A 17145-nucleotide genomic window follows, 5' to 3' on the forward strand; every position below is an offset into this window, starting at 1 on the left:
CCGCTGATCTCATCTGGGAGGGTTTTTGGGTGGGATGTGGTGTGCTGTTGTGGTTAAGAGTGCAGGCTTCCAAGTTGTCCTGTTGCGTCCATGGCCTGGCTCTGTCGCTCTTTGCTCTGTGTCCTTAGGCAAGGTAGCTAACCCTCCAGGACTTGACTGCATCATCCTGTAAGACAGGGGTACTAACAGTAGCCCACCTTGCAGGGCTGGTGTTGGATGAAATGCCTGTGAAGGGCCTAGACCCGCGCTCGTCACACAGTAAATGCTCAGCTCATGTCTGCTCCTGGATGACAGAGGTAATGCATACAGCCATTGTTATTACTCATGAGCTGTGTTGATTTCCTCTGTTTGGCCAGCCCCTGGGCTAGGGGTTGGGGATGTTTTGATGAACAGGTCACAGAGTTCAAGGGCAGGGGAGACAGACTCAAAAGAAATTATGACCATGCTGAAGTGTTAAGTATTACCATTGATGGATAGCCAGGGGCTGCAGGAGAATAGTGAATTCCAGAATGCTGGTACCCATGCTCCAGAATATCAGAAGTCCTTATGCAGAAAAAGAGCCATGATGGAGAGGGAAGTGCATTTGGAGATTTGGTGGTTTGTTCATTCACTTCTTCATTGGGAAGTGCAAAGGCCCTGAGGTAGTGGATTAGTCGCCTATACAGTACCAAATCATACAAACTCAGTGACTTGAAACAATACAAATTTATTCTCTTACAGTTCTGGAGGTCTGAAGTTGAAAATGTGTCTCATTGTTATACTACATTCCTTTCTGGAGGCTCTGGGGGACCATCCCCTTGCCTTTTCCAGCTTCCGGAGGCACCTACATTCCATGGCTCGTGGCGCCTTCCGCCATCTTCAAAGCCAGCAAAGGCCAGTGGAGTCTTTTTCACATTTCACCGCTTGGACACTGACTCTCCTGCCTTCCTCCTTCCTTTCTAAGGACCCTTGTGAGTACATTGACCCACCTGGATAATCCAGGCTAATCTCCCCCATCTCAAGGTCAGCTGATTAGCAAGCTCAGTTTCATCTGAAACCTTGATTCCATTTTACCATACATACTCACAGGCTCTGGGGATTAGGACATGGCACCTCAGGGGCCATTATCTGCCTACCCCAGGCAGGACGGGGCTGTATGCGTCTGAGGCATTGTCCAGAGGCCCCTGTGGTGGACACACAGAGATTGAGAAGGGGTCTGGGGAGAGGCCAGAGCAGGCCTTTCAAGCCTGGAGCCTTGGGAGGCTCTCCGAGGCACTCACACAGAAGAATAGCATTTAATGATTTACATTTGTAAAGGATCAGCTCCAGCAGTTGGAGAGAGGGGGGAAGTGGGGTGAGAGAGAAAGCAGGGAGGCTGGCTGATGTTCAGGGACAGGGGACTGGGAGGGGGGTGGGGAAGGAGGTGAATTACAGGAGTGTGTCAGAGATCTCAGTGACAGTATTGCTGGGTGTGAGGTGTGGAGAAGGCGACTCTGGTCCTGCTTCCTGATGGGAGGAAAATGATGCCCTTGGACCCCGCGGCTTGCAGTCCCAGGTGCTAACGCTGACCCGGAGTTTTCCATGTGCCGGGCACTGCACTGAGTGCCTCGTGTTGTGATTCATCCGTGTGGCACCCATTTGAGGCAGTTATGCAATTGCTCCACTCTCTGAGAGGCGGTGGAGGACTGTGGCCAAGAGCACAGACTGCCCGGGTTTGAATCCTGGCTCTGCCACTGACTTGCCATGACGCTGGGGCGTGTGCCTCGGGTTCCTTATATGAGAATAGGGGTAATGATATACTAATGTTATAAGGTTAACGTGAGGATTAAATGAATTAATATATGTGTAGATCACTGGTGACTCATGGGAAACACTGGGTAATCATAACAGTGTCAGTATTTTTAAACAGATGAGCTCATTGAGGCACAGAGAGGTTAAGTATCTTGTCTAAGGACACACAGCTGGGGAGAGCTGGGATCCAAAGCCAGGCTCTTAGCTCCTATACCTTGTCGCCACCTCCTCGAAAGTGCCTGTCAGAGCCGTGGTGAAAACTGTATGTGCTCATACACACAAAAGCCCTTATCATGTTTGGCACATGGTATATGTTCCATAAATGTATGTATGTGGAAGTGCAGGGTTTTTTTCTGTAAAATGGGGGTGATGACACCCACCCTGTCTCACTCACAGGTGACCATAAGGCTCAAATGAGGAAGGGAAAGCACTTTGGAAATGGCAGAGCTACCTGCACATAGGTGGGTTTTGTACTAAAATCCTTCAGAGGGCCTTGTTGAACCGTTTCCCCCTGGCAGTTCACTCACAAATGAGCTGGGGTCTTCCCTGCTGTCATTCATCTCTGTCCTCCACACCCCATCTCCTGGTCTTCCCCCCACACCCAGTCAAGGACAGAATAGAGGAGCGGGGAGGAGCCTTCACTTTGCAGGCAGGGAACCAATCGCAGTGCAGTGGCAGACCTCAGACTTGCTTGTGATCTTCCCCATCAGCTCCTTTTGTCCAGCTGCAGACTCTGTACCAAGATCAAAAAGGTATCTCATAGGAGAGTGTCTTGCTCATTCTTGCTATCCCTTGTGGCCTCACATTTGGAGCTCTTCTGTTGTTGGGCCTTTGGTAAATCCTTGCTGAGTCAAAGCCACTGGGCAGTCGGTGTTTCTGTCCCAGCATTGCCCTTTCTTCATGATCCTCGTGACATGAGCAGCCCAGGGGAGCTTCCCTGCGTTGTCACCATCCTTAGGCATTTATTCAACATGTATTCATGGAGGGCCTCTATGTCCCAGGCACTCTGCTAGGGGATGGGGAGCAATAGTGAGCAATGGAGACTACGTTCTGGTGGGGAGAAATAGATACTAATTAACCAGTCACACAACTAATGTAAAATTCTGGCTTTGATGATCTTCCATAATAGGGGAATTTGCCTTGATCCAGGAGGCTAGGATTCTCTAGGACCGAGATGTGAAAGATGAGTGGAATTTGCCAGGCAAAAAGAAGAGAGGGGCGTGGTCCAAGGAGCGGTGCTATCATGTGCGAAGGCCCTGTGGTAGGAAGAGGTGTGGTTCTTTGAGGAACCGAAAAGGAAAGCTGGTGTGGTTAAGGGCAGAGACAGGGAGGATAAGCTGAGGCTGGAGGCATGAGTGGGTGGGACTCTGCAGGGCTTGATGAGCTTGATGAGTTTGATCTTTATACCTGATAGAAGTGTTGAAGTGTGTGTTGGGGGTGGAGAAGAGGTATGAGTACTTTTGCATTTCGAATAATCACCCTGACTACAGTGTAGACAACAGTGTAGGAGGCGGGAGAGGACCCCAGCTGTAGGCCAGTTAGGAGGCTGCTGCAGGAGTCCCATGAGAGATGGGAGTGCTTCAGATTAGTGTGGTGGTGTGGGGAGAAAAGAATGGAGGGATACTTAGTCAGTAAATTAATAGGGTAGTGAAGATCCTATGGCTGCTTTTTATTGAGCACATATTATGTACCAGCTGCTATGCTAAACACTTTTCATAGATTATTTTATTTACTCTCAGGATTATTATAAGGATTATATTCCTGTCCTTATTTTACAGATGAGGAAACTGAGGCTCAAAGAGGTTAAGTCACTCACTCAAGGCCCCACAGCCAGTAGGTGACAGAGCCCCATAGCAGCTTCTCAAAATTTAATGTGTAATTGGATCCCTTGAGGGTCTTGTTAAAATTTAGCTGGTTCTGATTCAGCACGTCTGGGATGGGGCCCAGGATGCTACATTCTTAATATGCTCACTGGGTATGCCCAGCTTCTAGTCCCTGGACCACACTTCGAGGAGCAAAGGGCCTATCTCCAGGGCCCAGACTCTCAACTGTGGTGCTTTAGAACAGCTACAGATGAGGGAAGATTTCTGAGACTGCTCGCGTCTGCAACCCCATGGGCAGGATGTGGGAGAGCTGTCTGGACCTCGGATAGGTAGGGAGTGATATCACATTTTTATTTCCTACATTTGCCTTTCAATATCTCAAGCAAACCCAAAAGTGAAAGGGTTGGGGGCAGCACCTCCCCCTTCTACTCTCCACCCCACCCCTCCACCGCTCCACCCCTCAGCACAACCAAATCCCACCTCTGTCCAGCTTCTGAACTAGACCAGGGACTATGTGTATTCACGGGTGTCTCATTAGCGGTCACCAATCAGATCATGCTGTGAGGCGCTGATAGATGGAGGTAGATTGAGGAATCTAATACTGATGGTTTTTAGGGACCAAGCTGTCAGCTGTCTCCCTGAACTGTGCTGAAGGGGACGGAAAAGAAAACCCAACATTCTCATCTCTGTGTGGTCATTAGATCCCAAGATCATCAGAGACCAAAATCGTTTCCCTCTCAGCCCCTGTAGATGGGTCCAGGCGTCACTGCTGGGAGACGCCAATAAGGCTGAGAGTCATGGTGCGAGCACTTGTCTCTTAATGACTGGGAAAATCCATTTCCCATCTTGGCAGCTTTGAGAAGTTGTGACGATGGTTCTGGGTCACTGCCAGGCCTGATCCTGTCTGTGTGGGTTTTCTTGACCATTTCAGTGATTACTCCTTCCTCCCTAGTTGCCCCCAAAGAACTTTCCAACACAAACTCTCTCTTAGTTTTCCAGTCCGGAGGCAGGCTGCCAGTTAGCCCATTTCCTCCCCTCCTCGAATGCGTTCTTTTTCTCCTGGTTCCATTGTTCTGGGGCCCTTGAGCCAGGCTGGGTGTCCGTGCCTGGGCCATGCAGTGGATTCCAGTAGCTTTTCTCCGGAGAGAATTCTAGAGCTCTGAGACAGGTAGAAAGAACATCTTAAACAAAATAATAATGTCTACCTCAGACAAGTAAATATTTTTCGTTTTAATATTTTGTGTCCGTGTAATTTGTTCAGGTGGACAAGAACGTCTTTTGTCTGAGAAGAAACGGAAGGGATGTCTTAGGATTCCGCTCCCATTTGCTCTGCCCGTGCCTATCATTGCAGCTTTGTTTTCTACCTTTGCAGGACTCAGCAAAAGGAAGGCTTTGTGGTCTATTGTTAGGTTTTCTTTGAATCTATAAATCACAGACTGCTGGAAGGAGGGGCTTCTAGAGACCATCTAGAGCCGCCTTCTGTCTCCAGCATGGACACGCACAACGACTGCCTGTTGTGTATTTCTGGAACCCATTGGGGGCAGAGGTATAATTTCTCTTGGTATTTGGTTCTCATGTCTCTTGGTTCTTGTAGTCATGTTCTTGAGTCCATCCCAGATCCCTGTCGCCATGGCTCAGGCTGTCCCTGCTCCAGTCAGCTGCGTCACTGTCCTGGCCCACGTTCTTGGAGACAGGACCGTCCCCATGCTGTGAACTTCTGTGTCCTGGCCATGGCAAATCACTTCCCCCATCTGAGCCTCACGTAGTTCTTGTAAAATGTGGCTTTGGGAATAGAGAATGTCTTTGACACTCAGATTCCGTTTGACTCTGAGATTCTGGCTCTGTGCTTCTGTTTACGTTGTTTTTCTTGCTGGTTGGCCTTCTTCTCCCTGACTCCCAGCTATAAAAAGCCTTCTTCTCTTTTGTCAAACCTGGCTCCATCCTGTCCACTCCATGGCCAACCACCCAAGCACACTCCCTTCTGACTTAGGAGTAGCACCATATCATTTCCTCCTTACGCTTTTCATTCTACCAACCTTTAATTTTCACATTACAAGTATTTCTAGATACTCATTATAGAAAATCCAGAAAATGTAAGTCAACTAAAAGGAAAAAATAACAACCACTAAACTTCTTACTATCAGAGATAATCACTGTCAGCATTTTGGTGTATTTCCTTCCCATCGTTCTTTTTTTTTTTTTCTTTCTTTCCTTCTTCTTCTTTAAAATACTCATACATGGGGGGCGCCTGGGTGGCTCAGTCATTAAGCGTCCGCCTTTGGCTCAGGTCATGATCCCAGGGGGCTGGACTCGAGCCCCACATCGGGCTCCTTGCTTGGCAGGAAGCCTGCTTCTCCCTCTCCAACTCCCCCTGCTTGTGTTCCTGCTCTCACTATCTCTCTGTGTCAAATAAATAAATAAAATCTTTTAAAAATAAATAAATAAATAAAAGACTCATACATGGTCCAGTAGGTTTCACACTATATAATTTGGTGCCCTGCTTTTTCACTTAATATTATACAAATAGCATTTCGTATATCACTATGCACTTGGGAACAGGTTTTATCATCTATTTATTACTTTACATCTCATACTTTATTGAGCTCTTGCATGATTATTTCTAAATGACAATAATACCTATCCTGTCAAGACCACTGAACTACCCAAACCAAATGGGATAAAGTGTGCAAAGAGCTACACAAATATAAATGACTATTATTTAGTTTTATCTCCCCAAGTGCACTACATTACTGTATTGTATAACAAGCTTGTTATATATTTTTCCATTCACCAAGTTGTGCATATTGATGGGCAAAACAAGCTGTCTGGATTTACTCTTTAAAAGGGAACATACATATTAATAACTTCTAATTTTTTCCCAGCAATTTCTTGGAGACTCTGGCCTAAATAACTTATTTGAAGTGCAGAAAAGGGAGTGTGCACAGAGATGTTCATTGTGGCATTATTTACAATAGCTGCGAAGTAGAAATCACGGAAATGTTGGATTGTATGGGAGGAAGGTTAAGTAAATGATGCTGAACCTATGTGCTAGGCTATTGTATAGCTCTTGAAAATGATGTTTGCAAAGACTTTGTAATAAAATGGAAAATGTTTATGTCAACATCCCTGGAAGAAGCAAAGATGAAAGGGAAAAGAGTAGAAAGAAAGACACCAAAATGGGAATGGTGGTTATAGTATTTGAATAATGGGTGGTGGTTTTCTTTCTGCTTTTCTACAGTGAGCATCTATATGTTAGATACATTAAAAGAGAGAGATCTACTTTATTTTTAAAACTATTGTAAAGGTCAAATTCAGAAGAGGGAAGTAGAGGGCACAGAACATAGCTCAGGCGAGAGGAGTGACCCAGACATGGGAGAATGGGCAGGGGGCTGAGGCCTGGACTGAGCTGAGACTTCTGGAAAATACCCAGAACCATGAAAGGGAACTTTATTTTTGTAGTGGGAAGAACAGAGTAAGGATGGGCACCTCATTTAAACATGGTAATGTAATTATAAAAGGAGAAACCAAAATTGCTAATTCCTCATTTGCTCTATCTTCTGAGGAGAGCCTGCAGGACAGGCCTGGAGAGGGGGCTGTGAACGCCCAGCAGGGCGTTTGTGGAAGGGTGGCTGTGGGAGGACCTACGGGGAGACCGGCAACAGGCGCATTCTGACATAATTTATAGAAGTGGAGGGAAGCAGAACCTTGTAATATAGAAATGTGGGTAAAAATGGCATCAACTTCCAGCAAAGTTCCCTATTGGATTTTTTAACTTTTTTTAAAAAAGTAGGCTCTACCCCCAGAGTGGGGCTCCAACTCACAACCCTGAGAACAAACATTGCATGTTCTACCAACTGAGCCAGCCGGGTGCCCCTTCAATGGGTTTTTTTTAAAAAATGATTTCAGATTTGTAGAAAAGTTGCAAAAATCTAACAAAGGTTTCACATTTACCTTTTACCCAGATTCCTCAAATGTTAACATTTTACCCTTTGCTTTTTTCCTCTCTTGCCACACACACACACACATGCACACATGCACACACTGTTTTCTGAACCATTTGAGAGTAAGTTGCCAACATAATGCCTCTAACCCTTAAATATTTCATTGTGTATTTTCAAAAACTTAGTGCCACTTTTCTACATAACCACAGTAAAACCCTTAAAAGAAAAAATTAACACTGATGCAATACTACCATCTGATTCCTACACCCCATTCAAATTTTGTCAGTTGTCTTGACAGTTGTCTTCATAAAAATAGTAATTGTTGGGCGCCTGGGTGGCTCAGTCGTTAAGCGTCTGCCTTCGGCTCAGGTCATGATCCCAGGGTCCTGGGATCGAGCCCCGCATCGGGCTCCCTGCTCCGCGGGAAGCCTGCTTCTCCCTCTCCCACTCTCCCTGCTTGTGTTCCCTCTCTCGCTGTCTCTCTCTCTGTCAAATAAATAAAATCTTTTAAAATAATAATAATAATAATAATAATAATAATTGTTATTGTTATTTCTGCTCCAGGATCACATTCAAGTTCACGTGTGGCATTTAGTTCATGTCTCTCTAGTCTCCTTCGATCTGGAAGAGTCCCTCAGTCTTTCCTTTTCTTTCATGACCTTGATGTTTTTGAAGCGTGAAGGTCAGTTGTGTTGTACATGGTCTCCCAATCTCAGAGATCCTTCCTCATGATTCAGTTTAGGTTTGCATTTTTGGCAGGAATACAACTGAAATGAAGGGGAGTGCCCTCCGCGTGTCATATCAAGCGGCATATGACATCGATTTGTCCCTGCTAATAGTTTTTTAAAAATATAATTAACTTTAGGGCGCCTGGGTGGCTCAGTCAGTTAAGCGTCTGCCTTCAGTTCAGGTCACGATCCCTGGGCCCTGGGATTGAGCCCCGCATCGGGCTCCCTGCTCCGCGGGGAGCCTGCTTCTCCCTCTGCTCCTCCCCCCTGCTCATGCTCTCTTTCTCTCTCTCTCAAATAAATAAAATCTTTAAAAAAAGATTTATGTATTTTTAAAAAGATTTATGTATTTTTAAAAATATATATAAATAACTATTGAGATCTAGTTCATGTACCATAAAACTCACCTTTTTTGAAAGTGTAAAATTCAGTGGCTTTTAGTATATTCCCAGAGTTGTGCAGTCCCCAGCATAATTATAGAACACTTTTCCTCATCCCAAAAGGCCTCATTCCCGCTAGCAGTCATTTCCCATGTCTTCTTTTCCCCAGTCCCTGGTGATCACTAACCTACTTTCCGTCTGCATGAATTTGCCTGTTCTGGGCATTGCATAGAAATGGGATCCTACACTGTGTGACCTTTTGTGTCTGACTTTCGAGGTTCCTCCCTGCTATAGCATGTGGTAGTATTTCATTTCTTTTTATAGCTGAGTACTATTCCATTGCATGCATATGTATTCTACATTTTGTTGATGCATTTATCAGTCAATGGACATTTGGGTTGTTTCTCACTTTTCAGCTATTACAAATAGTATTGCTATGCATATGTGTGTACAAGTTTTTGTGTAGACTTATGTTTTTTATTTTCTAGGAGATGTGTCAGGGGACCCCTAGGTTCAGTGATTCACCAGGAGGGCTCACAAGACTCAGCATTCTTGATTTGTACTGTAGGGAAAGGACACAGAAAGAAATCAGCAGAGGGAAAAGGGGCATGCAGGGAAGCCCAGAGGAAATGAGGCCAGCTCCCAAGAGTTCTCTCCCAGCGGGATCACACAGGGTACGCCGAATTCTTCCAGCACTGAATCGTGACAACATGTGTGAGGTGTTATTTATCAGGGAAACCCATTAGAGACTCAGTGCTAGAGGTTTTTACTGGGGACTGGTCACATGGGTACCATTTTAGCACATACCAAAATCCTAGACTCCCAGAAGGAGAGCAGGTAGGTGCTCAGCATCACAGATTGTACAGGAAACCACCCTCACCAGTTAGAGGATGATGGGGGACACCCGTGAAATCCTCCTTCCCAGACACCAGCCAAGGACCAACCTTGCAGGCAGGCCTTTTCTAGGGATGGAAGTCTCTGGCCAGCTGTTAGTTCTTTTCTGCACAGGTCCATAGGAGTGGAGTTGCTGGGTCCCATGGGAACTTTTTATTTAACTTTTTTTGCCAAACTGTTTTCCAGAGTGACTGTACCATTATCATTCCCACCAGCAACGTATGAGGGTTCCAATTTCTCCCCATTGTGGCCAACACTAGTTATTGTCCATCTTTTTTATTATAGCCTCCCAGGAGGCACTAATAGGTTTTTAAGTTAGTGATTTGCAAGCATTTGGAACAAAAAATGATGATGTGTAGGAGCCAAAATGGGTTCTCTAAGAATAAATCGTGCCCGTCTAACCCCTGATTTTCCTTTTAAAAAAATGCAGCAATTTATCTTTTTCTGTACTAGCTATGGTAGGGGAGTATTTTTGTGTTTCAGCCCTGTCCTTCACAGTATCTTCATGTACAAAAATGGAGACACGGGGGTTGTATTGATTGGTGGGTTCCTCACTTGATGACAGGTGACACTTAAAATGCAACATCCAGGAGGAAAGCCTCTGCTGCAATTTCTCCAACGCTGTTCTCAGGCCCCCTGTTTAGTGTGTCTGTCCAAAACTCCAGGGGGCGGGGGGAGGAGACACAGATGGCTGTCCTATCAAGTTTGCAGATTACCCAAAGCAGGCAGACACACGCACATTGAATTATAAGATCTGGTTCCAGAAAGATCCTGACAGCACAGAATGGTAGGCAGAGTCCTACAGGATAAAATTATTAGGGACAAATGGCAAGTCCACGCCCACAGGATCTGGTCCAGATGTAACCAGGGAGTGTCTGCACTTTGGTTTCTGCTCATTAACAAAAGTATAGCCAACCATAACAAATGGGCAACAAAGTCTCGGGGCACCCCGGAAAAACATGATGATGTGTGGGTCTGCGGTTTCAGGGAATTCAGAGATCTGCCAGGAGGGGAACTGTTGAAGGAGCTGGGCTGCTCAGTGGGCCAACGGACAGCCTAAGGTGACTGGAGAGTTGGTTCCCCCTGTCTGAAGGTCTCTGGTATAAAGGCAGTATGAACTGTCTTCTCCATGGCCCATAGGGGAAAACAGATTTGGACCGATTAAGGAAGAATTTTGTGAAACTGCAGTGAAATGGGCTGCTGGGTAAGGTGGTGAGCACCCCATCACTGGGGGTGTTCAAAGAGGCATTACTTAATCTTTTATTAAGGAACTTGCATGGGGCAGGAGGTTGTCTGGATGACCTTTGAGGTCTTAGAACTGCCTAACACAAAGCGAGGGTCTGTCCACCTCTAAAGCCCAGTCCAGGGGTCACCTAAGGCACGTATCGCCAGCTCCAGAGTGAGATAGCTTTTCTGTGGGTCCTCCTCTTCCTGTGCCCCTCCCAGTCCTCTGTGTCCATCAGGACGCTTGGGTACCCACTTGAGACACACTTGCCCTCTTCTTAGTGCCCCTGTTGCCCAGAAGCCTCTCCCCTCTGACCCATTACCTATCCTACCCAGGATGTGTGTGGTCTACCAGTCTGCCAACCATCTGTTAAACTCTACAGCCATTTTCTTGTTTTTTGTGGGTTTTTTTTAAGATTTTATTTATTTATTTGACGGAGAGAGACACAGTGAGAACAGGAACACAAACAGGGAGCAGGGAGGAGGGAGAAGCAGGCTTCCCGCAGAGCAGGGAGCCCGATGCGGGGCTTGATCCCAGGACCCTGGGATCATGACCCGAGCCGAAGGCAGACGCTCAACAACTGAGCCACCCAGGTGCCCCCATTTTCCTGTTCTTATAGCCATTCAGCAAATATTTAGTGAGCACCTAGTATGTGCCAGTCCCTGGTTGAGTTGCAAGACATGCAGCAATGACTAGGGGCTGGGGGTGGGGGGCGACTGTATAAAAGCTTGACTGCAGGCTGCTGTGGGCTGTGGCATCAGGAATGTGGGGAAGGAGTGGGGGCCTGACTCAGGCGTGGCGGGGGAGGTGGCCTCCTGCAAAAGTGCTGTTTCAACTGGGATCTGAAAGAAGATAAGCAGTGGGCAAGGAGGTAGAAGGCGGGGCCAGAGTAGCCTTCCCACTGGGGCTCTAGCCCAAACTGTAGCTGACACAGGACAGGACACCGGGTCGGTGCTTGCTTAGGGTGCTTTAGGAAGAGAAGTAAGGACTGCCTGGCTGGGGGTCTTTTCCTGTCTTCTGCTCATCCAGTGCCCAGGTTGAGCCACTTGTGACCCGAGATGGGAGACACAAGTGTGTCCGGGCGGAGGCGGGGGGGGGCGGTTTGAGAGCCACTCTGGCTGCCTTCTGAATCCAGTCCCAGGTGGCAGAGGGATTATTGGTGCCTTCGTTCCCCTCCGCTGATGTGGATGACTGAGGTAACGGGCCCCGTTCCAAACGTCTCCACGTCCCTGCAGTGGGAGCTCCTCTGGGAACATGTAGATAACCTACGATTCTCCTAATTACTCAGGTACACCCACTTCTCTCTCTCTTTCTCTTAAGCAGGACAGGTTTGGAGGGGAGGGTGCTGTCCTCCCCCTTCCAGACCTCTCCTGCTGCTTTCCTGCTGTCATTTATGTTTTACCAGCCTCCTGCTGTTCTCCCCCACACACCGCAACTCACATTGACTTAACTGAGGGGGACTCCAGATAAGAGAGACTGAGGGAGGAGGCCAGTCCCCCTTAAGCACTCATACCCGGCAATTAGTTTCTGTTATTGCCAATTCAGGATAAGTAGAAAATAACAGAGGAATGGAACTAGGACTCAAAGCCCGTGCCAAGTGCTTGGCATGCGTTACCATGACATTTGCATGTGTGTCACATGGGAAGCCACATACCAGGCCGAGCACGAGGGTAGGGTCGGCCAGCCTGGGAGTTGAAAGAGCCTGGTTCCAGCCCTGCTGGCTGTGCCGTCCTGATCACTTCCACGTCTGAGCCTCAGTTTGAACATCTGTGAAGTGGACAGGTGCTGCTGGATCATTCTGCCATTTCACGGGGGGCGTGGGCCGTAGATTTGTCACATCTGCCCTCCTGGCCTGTGTATTTGGGCCGCAGCGGCAAGCACAGCAGAAGTTACGGTCCAGATGTGCCTGGAAGAGACTGCTCCTAAGCCTTGGCGCCCAGAACGGCAGAGCATGGAGGATGAGGGTGGAGATGTCCAGAAGGAGGGGGAAGAGGCATGGAAGGCAGGCCAGGAGATAGAAGGAGAAAAGTAGAGTGCCAGACAGTGTCTGGAGGTGAGGTGAGAAATAGAAATAAACACGTGTACCAGATCCGCGGTTCTCAGGGGTGGCCTGTGGACCAGCAGCATCATGTGGGAGCTCGTTAGAAGGCACGTTCTTGGGCCCACCCCAGACCTGCTGAATCAGAAATTCAAGGATGGGGCTGACAGTCTGATTCAGTAAGCTCTCCAGGTGATTCTCACGCCTACAAAGTTTGAGAACCCAAGGATGGATGGAAGGAGGAGTGGTGGCTGTGGCTTGGGGGACCAGACGGGGATTTTAGAGGCTGAGGAGGGCAGAGGACTAGTGCTTTTCAATCACATGCTGTGGCAGGTCAGAAACTGAGTGTTTCCAGCTACTTTCTTTCACGGAAACCTTTCAGGACTGGGGGCTGAACCTTTCAGCAAAACAGCCCCTATTATTATCTCATTTCAAAGAGAAGTCCACTGAGGCTCAGAGATGTTCAGTCACTTGCCAAGGTCAAAGCAGAGGTGAGATGAGAACACAGACGGCTCTGGCCGCGAAGCCTGAGTCCTTTACATGACACCAGCTGCCTCCCTGGGCACCAGGCCCCCAGCTGTGCCTCAGCTGCCTGCCCTGCTGTCACCCAAGCAGCCTGCCAGGCAGAGGCAACAAGGCAGCACCCTAGAGAGGTGAGCCCCGGGGGCTGGGAGAGCAGGGCTGAGCTCACGTGTCAGCTTGCATTCCTCTGGCCTCCAGGCTAAGTGCGACTGGGGGACCAAGGTGCCTGCGTGATGTTCCCTAGGGACTGACATAGTTGCCTTAGTGTATGTAGTAAGCACTCGTGCACGGACTGGGGCACAAAGTTGATAAATAACTCATTGCTGCCTACATGTGCCAAGCCCTGTGCTGGATGCTGTGGGGGAAACTGAGGCAGGCGTAGTTTCTGGCTTTGAGGAGCTTATCGTTTATAGCTCGGGAAACAAAAACTGGTAAGTGAGCAGCTGGGGTGCTAGGGAAGCTGGGATGGCCAGGTAGGTCAAGGCAAGTGTCGGAAAAGTTTGGAGAGACTTGTGGTGACTTTAGGGGACAGAAAAGAGGCTTTGGGGACAGACTTAAGGTTTCGGAGCCACAGGGCATGGGTTCGGTTCCCAGCACTCTCACGGACTCTGGGTAACCTTGGACAGATTACCTCAGGTCTCTGCCTCGTCTCCTTATCTGCAGAACGGAGCCAATAATCCCTAGCCCAGGGGATTGCTTTATTAGATTATACCAGGCATCATTCAGTGAGGTGTTTCCTTCCTTTTAGAAGACCACTTTAGGCCAGAGCAAAGCAGGAAGGCTTCATGGAAGAGGTGGCTTTTCACTGTGGCACTGAAGGATGTCTAGAATATATTTAGTGCTTTCTGTGTCTTCTCTCAGGCCTCTGTGGGTAGACTCTGGGCTCGTGGGGTCGTCACCATGAATAGAACTATGTGAGAGGAAGTCGTCTTCCTCAGTTTGGAAGACTATTTTTTAAATGTGGTTTCAAATCCTGTTGCGGAGGGCAAAGCCAGGTGGCCAGTGCACATGGTTGGGAATTGCCATCTCAGGTTCGGTTTCCTGCTTTTTCTTGCAGATGATGCAGTTCGCCTGGCAGAGCTACAAGCTTTATGCAATGGGGAAAAACGAGCTCCGGCCACTCACAAAAGACGGCTATGAGGGCAACATGTTTGGTGAGTTGGTGTTGGGGAGAACCACTGCCCCTCTGGTGGCTGAGTGGAATTCAATTTTGGCTCTTCTCCGCCCCCGCCCCCCCCCCCCCCCACCGCTGAGTTGTGTCCCTGTTTCCCCATACCTGGGAGGCTCCCAAGTGTGAGTTCCTTCTGGACTATTGAGGCTTCTGAGCCTTCTAGATTTGGGGAAGCCAACACGCTTCCCTCTCACTTTACACTCTTTGTACGCACTTAGCATCTGTGTTTTAGAGCAAACACACTTGGACGTGTGACTGGGGATGGTGAGGAACGGAGACCTGTTTCCAAGGAGCAGGTTTGGAGTTCTGAAGGACACAGACGACTGGGTTTAAATCCACTCCCCCAAGCATAGCTCTTAGACAATCTCGGGTGAGTTCGTGGAGAAACGGAACACGTTTCTGATGAGGTGGGCGCGTGTGCCGCCTTTAGGGTCCTGTGGATGCGTCTTGCGTGCTCAGCTGGTGGACGGACAGAACCGTCACTCATCAGGGAGCGGCACGGGTGCTGCCTCGTGTCGGCAGCTCCTGTGTGACCTGCCGCCTCACTTGCTCGTGTCTCTTCCCTTTCCAGCCACGGGTTCTCCTAACTCGAAAGCCTGTCTCCGCTGGAGAGTCTGCAGAGTGCCTTATTGTGGGCACGGCCTCACATTCCAAATTTAACACCCTTCCAAGTCACCAGCTCTCCTCTCGGCAGGCCTTTCTCCAGAAAAGATGCCGGAGGCGGCCTGGCTTGCTTCCTCCCTGAGAGACAGGAGTTGTCCGGGCCTGGAGACAGAGATTCACCTGCTATGTTCCTCACTACTTAGAGACACAGGCTCCTGAGGTCCAGAACCAAAGAACCAAGCCAGACGAAAAGTCCCAGGAAGATCTTCGAGGCAGATTTAAAGGGATGGCCCCCACATGTATGGTCTTGGGGAAAGTGCTTGTGTTATGGGAAGAGGTACACGGGACCTGCCTTCCTCCCTCTAACCAGTCAGCATCACATCATTTCTGGATGTTCAGATAACTCACTCCCCTTGGGGTGTGTGTGTGTGTGTGGGTGGGTGTGTGGGTGTGGGGGTGTGTGTGTATGTCTATGAGAGAGAGAGAGAATTTTGGGTAGCTTCTTTCATTTTTCTGATTATCATAGGAACAGGGGAAAAGAAAAAATATCAAAAAATGGAAAACAGACAAAAAATAACTCATTCTGCCACATAGATGCAGCCTCTGTTGAATCTTGTTCATTTCCTTCCAATCTTCTCTGCTTTTTTCCCTTCGATATATAATTTTATGTCCTCTCTCTCTCTGGCTTAATGTTACATCATAAGTGTTTCCCTAACTTACTCAAATTTTGTCATAAAGAATGTTTTTAATGGTTGCAGTTATTGCATGGATATGCCATAATTCATTTAACCATCCTGCTAATGTTGGACAGAAGTCGTTTCCAATTTTTTGTTATTAAAAATAATTCAGCAGTTGTCATCTTTGTGTATAAAATATTGTCTTAGGATAGATTCCTAGGGAGGACTCCTGAATCAGAAGAGAGGAAGACAGATGTTTCTTTAACCTCAAACATGAAATGTGTGGATTTCTGTCCAGGAGCCTGCCTGTCTTCTCTGTCTTGGAACACAGACGTTCCCCAACGACCCTCATCAGACCTGGGGAAAGGGGGCCCATGTGGGCCTCACCACAGTCTTTGGAGCTTTGGCTACTAGTGTAAATCTGGGATGGAACCATGGAGGCTTCCCCCGCCTTCTAACAGTTTGCAGATATTCAGGGAATTAGTGGAAGTCAGGGGAGCTGATTTCTGAAACTGCACGGCATGGGCATAGCTGTTGCTCAGACCATCCACAGGGACAGAGGGAGCACCATGGGGAGCATTATAAGTAGGCCTGGGCTAAGCCACGTCCTGTTGTGTAAAATTCCTCAGGGCTGTCCTTTGCATCTCAACTCTTCAGTCCCTTTCAATCACCAAACCTGATGGAGAAAGTGGGCAGCTAGAATGATGGAAAGAAACTTGGACCTTGGATCAGAAGACCTGGGTGCAAGTCCTCACTCTGTCCTGAGCTGTCTGTGTGGCCAAGTCTGAGTCACTTAACCTCTATGGCCGCCTGCTCATTTGTCCTTCATACTGGACTGCTGTGAGAGTACGTATGAACACGCAAAGGGCCAAGTATGTGTGAGTGATTTGCAATTTACAGTATAATACATGCAGTCAGCAGTTGCCCAGGTGAGCCCATGGGAAGTCCTGAGGTCCCCTGGGTGTCTGTCTCCCAGAGCAGCTACTCCCTTGGGTGCCCATTATCCAGTGCCTGCAACAGTCCCGACAGTGAGACAGCATCTTTCCTCTGCAGATAGGAAAGGGGTCACAGTGGGCGTCTGGCCCCTGGGAAAGGAGGATGTGCAGGGACCCGGGGAACTGGGCAGGGAGAGCTGGTCTCAGTTTTGTCTTTCACTCAACAAATGCTTATGTACCACTTCCCAGCTGTGTGACCTTAGGCAAGTCATTTCTTTGGGAGCCTGAGTTTTTCTGCACAGTGGTACTAATGAAAATATCAGAACCCCAGCCTAGGGCCTGCCTGACACAGAACCTACTTAATTGATAGTGGCTATGACCGTGGTTACCTACAAATGTGTCTTATGAGACAGAGGCTTATGGGAAAGCACCCAGACG

At 48.1% G+C, this 17145-nt stretch overlaps 1 protein-coding gene across 2 annotated transcripts in view; it reads left to right on the top strand.

Moving 5' to 3' along the window:
• The window catches only part of MAN1C1 (mannosidase alpha class 1C member 1), a 153864-nt gene that overhangs the window by 38248 nt on the left and 98471 nt on the right, over positions 1–17145 (top strand). For both annotated transcript variants that reach the window (XM_027596162.2, XM_027596153.1), the window contains exon 2: positions 14379–14475. In XM_027596162.2, coding sequence (XP_027451963.1) covers positions 14379–14475 — 97 coding nt within the window. The remainder of the gene's footprint in view (positions 1–14378; positions 14476–17145) is intronic.

The sequence above is a fragment of the Zalophus californianus genome, chromosome 4, assembly GCF_009762305.2.
Source record: "Zalophus californianus isolate mZalCal1 chromosome 4, mZalCal1.pri.v2, whole genome shotgun sequence".
Taxonomy (NCBI): Eukaryota; Metazoa; Chordata; class Mammalia; order Carnivora; family Otariidae; genus Zalophus; species Zalophus californianus.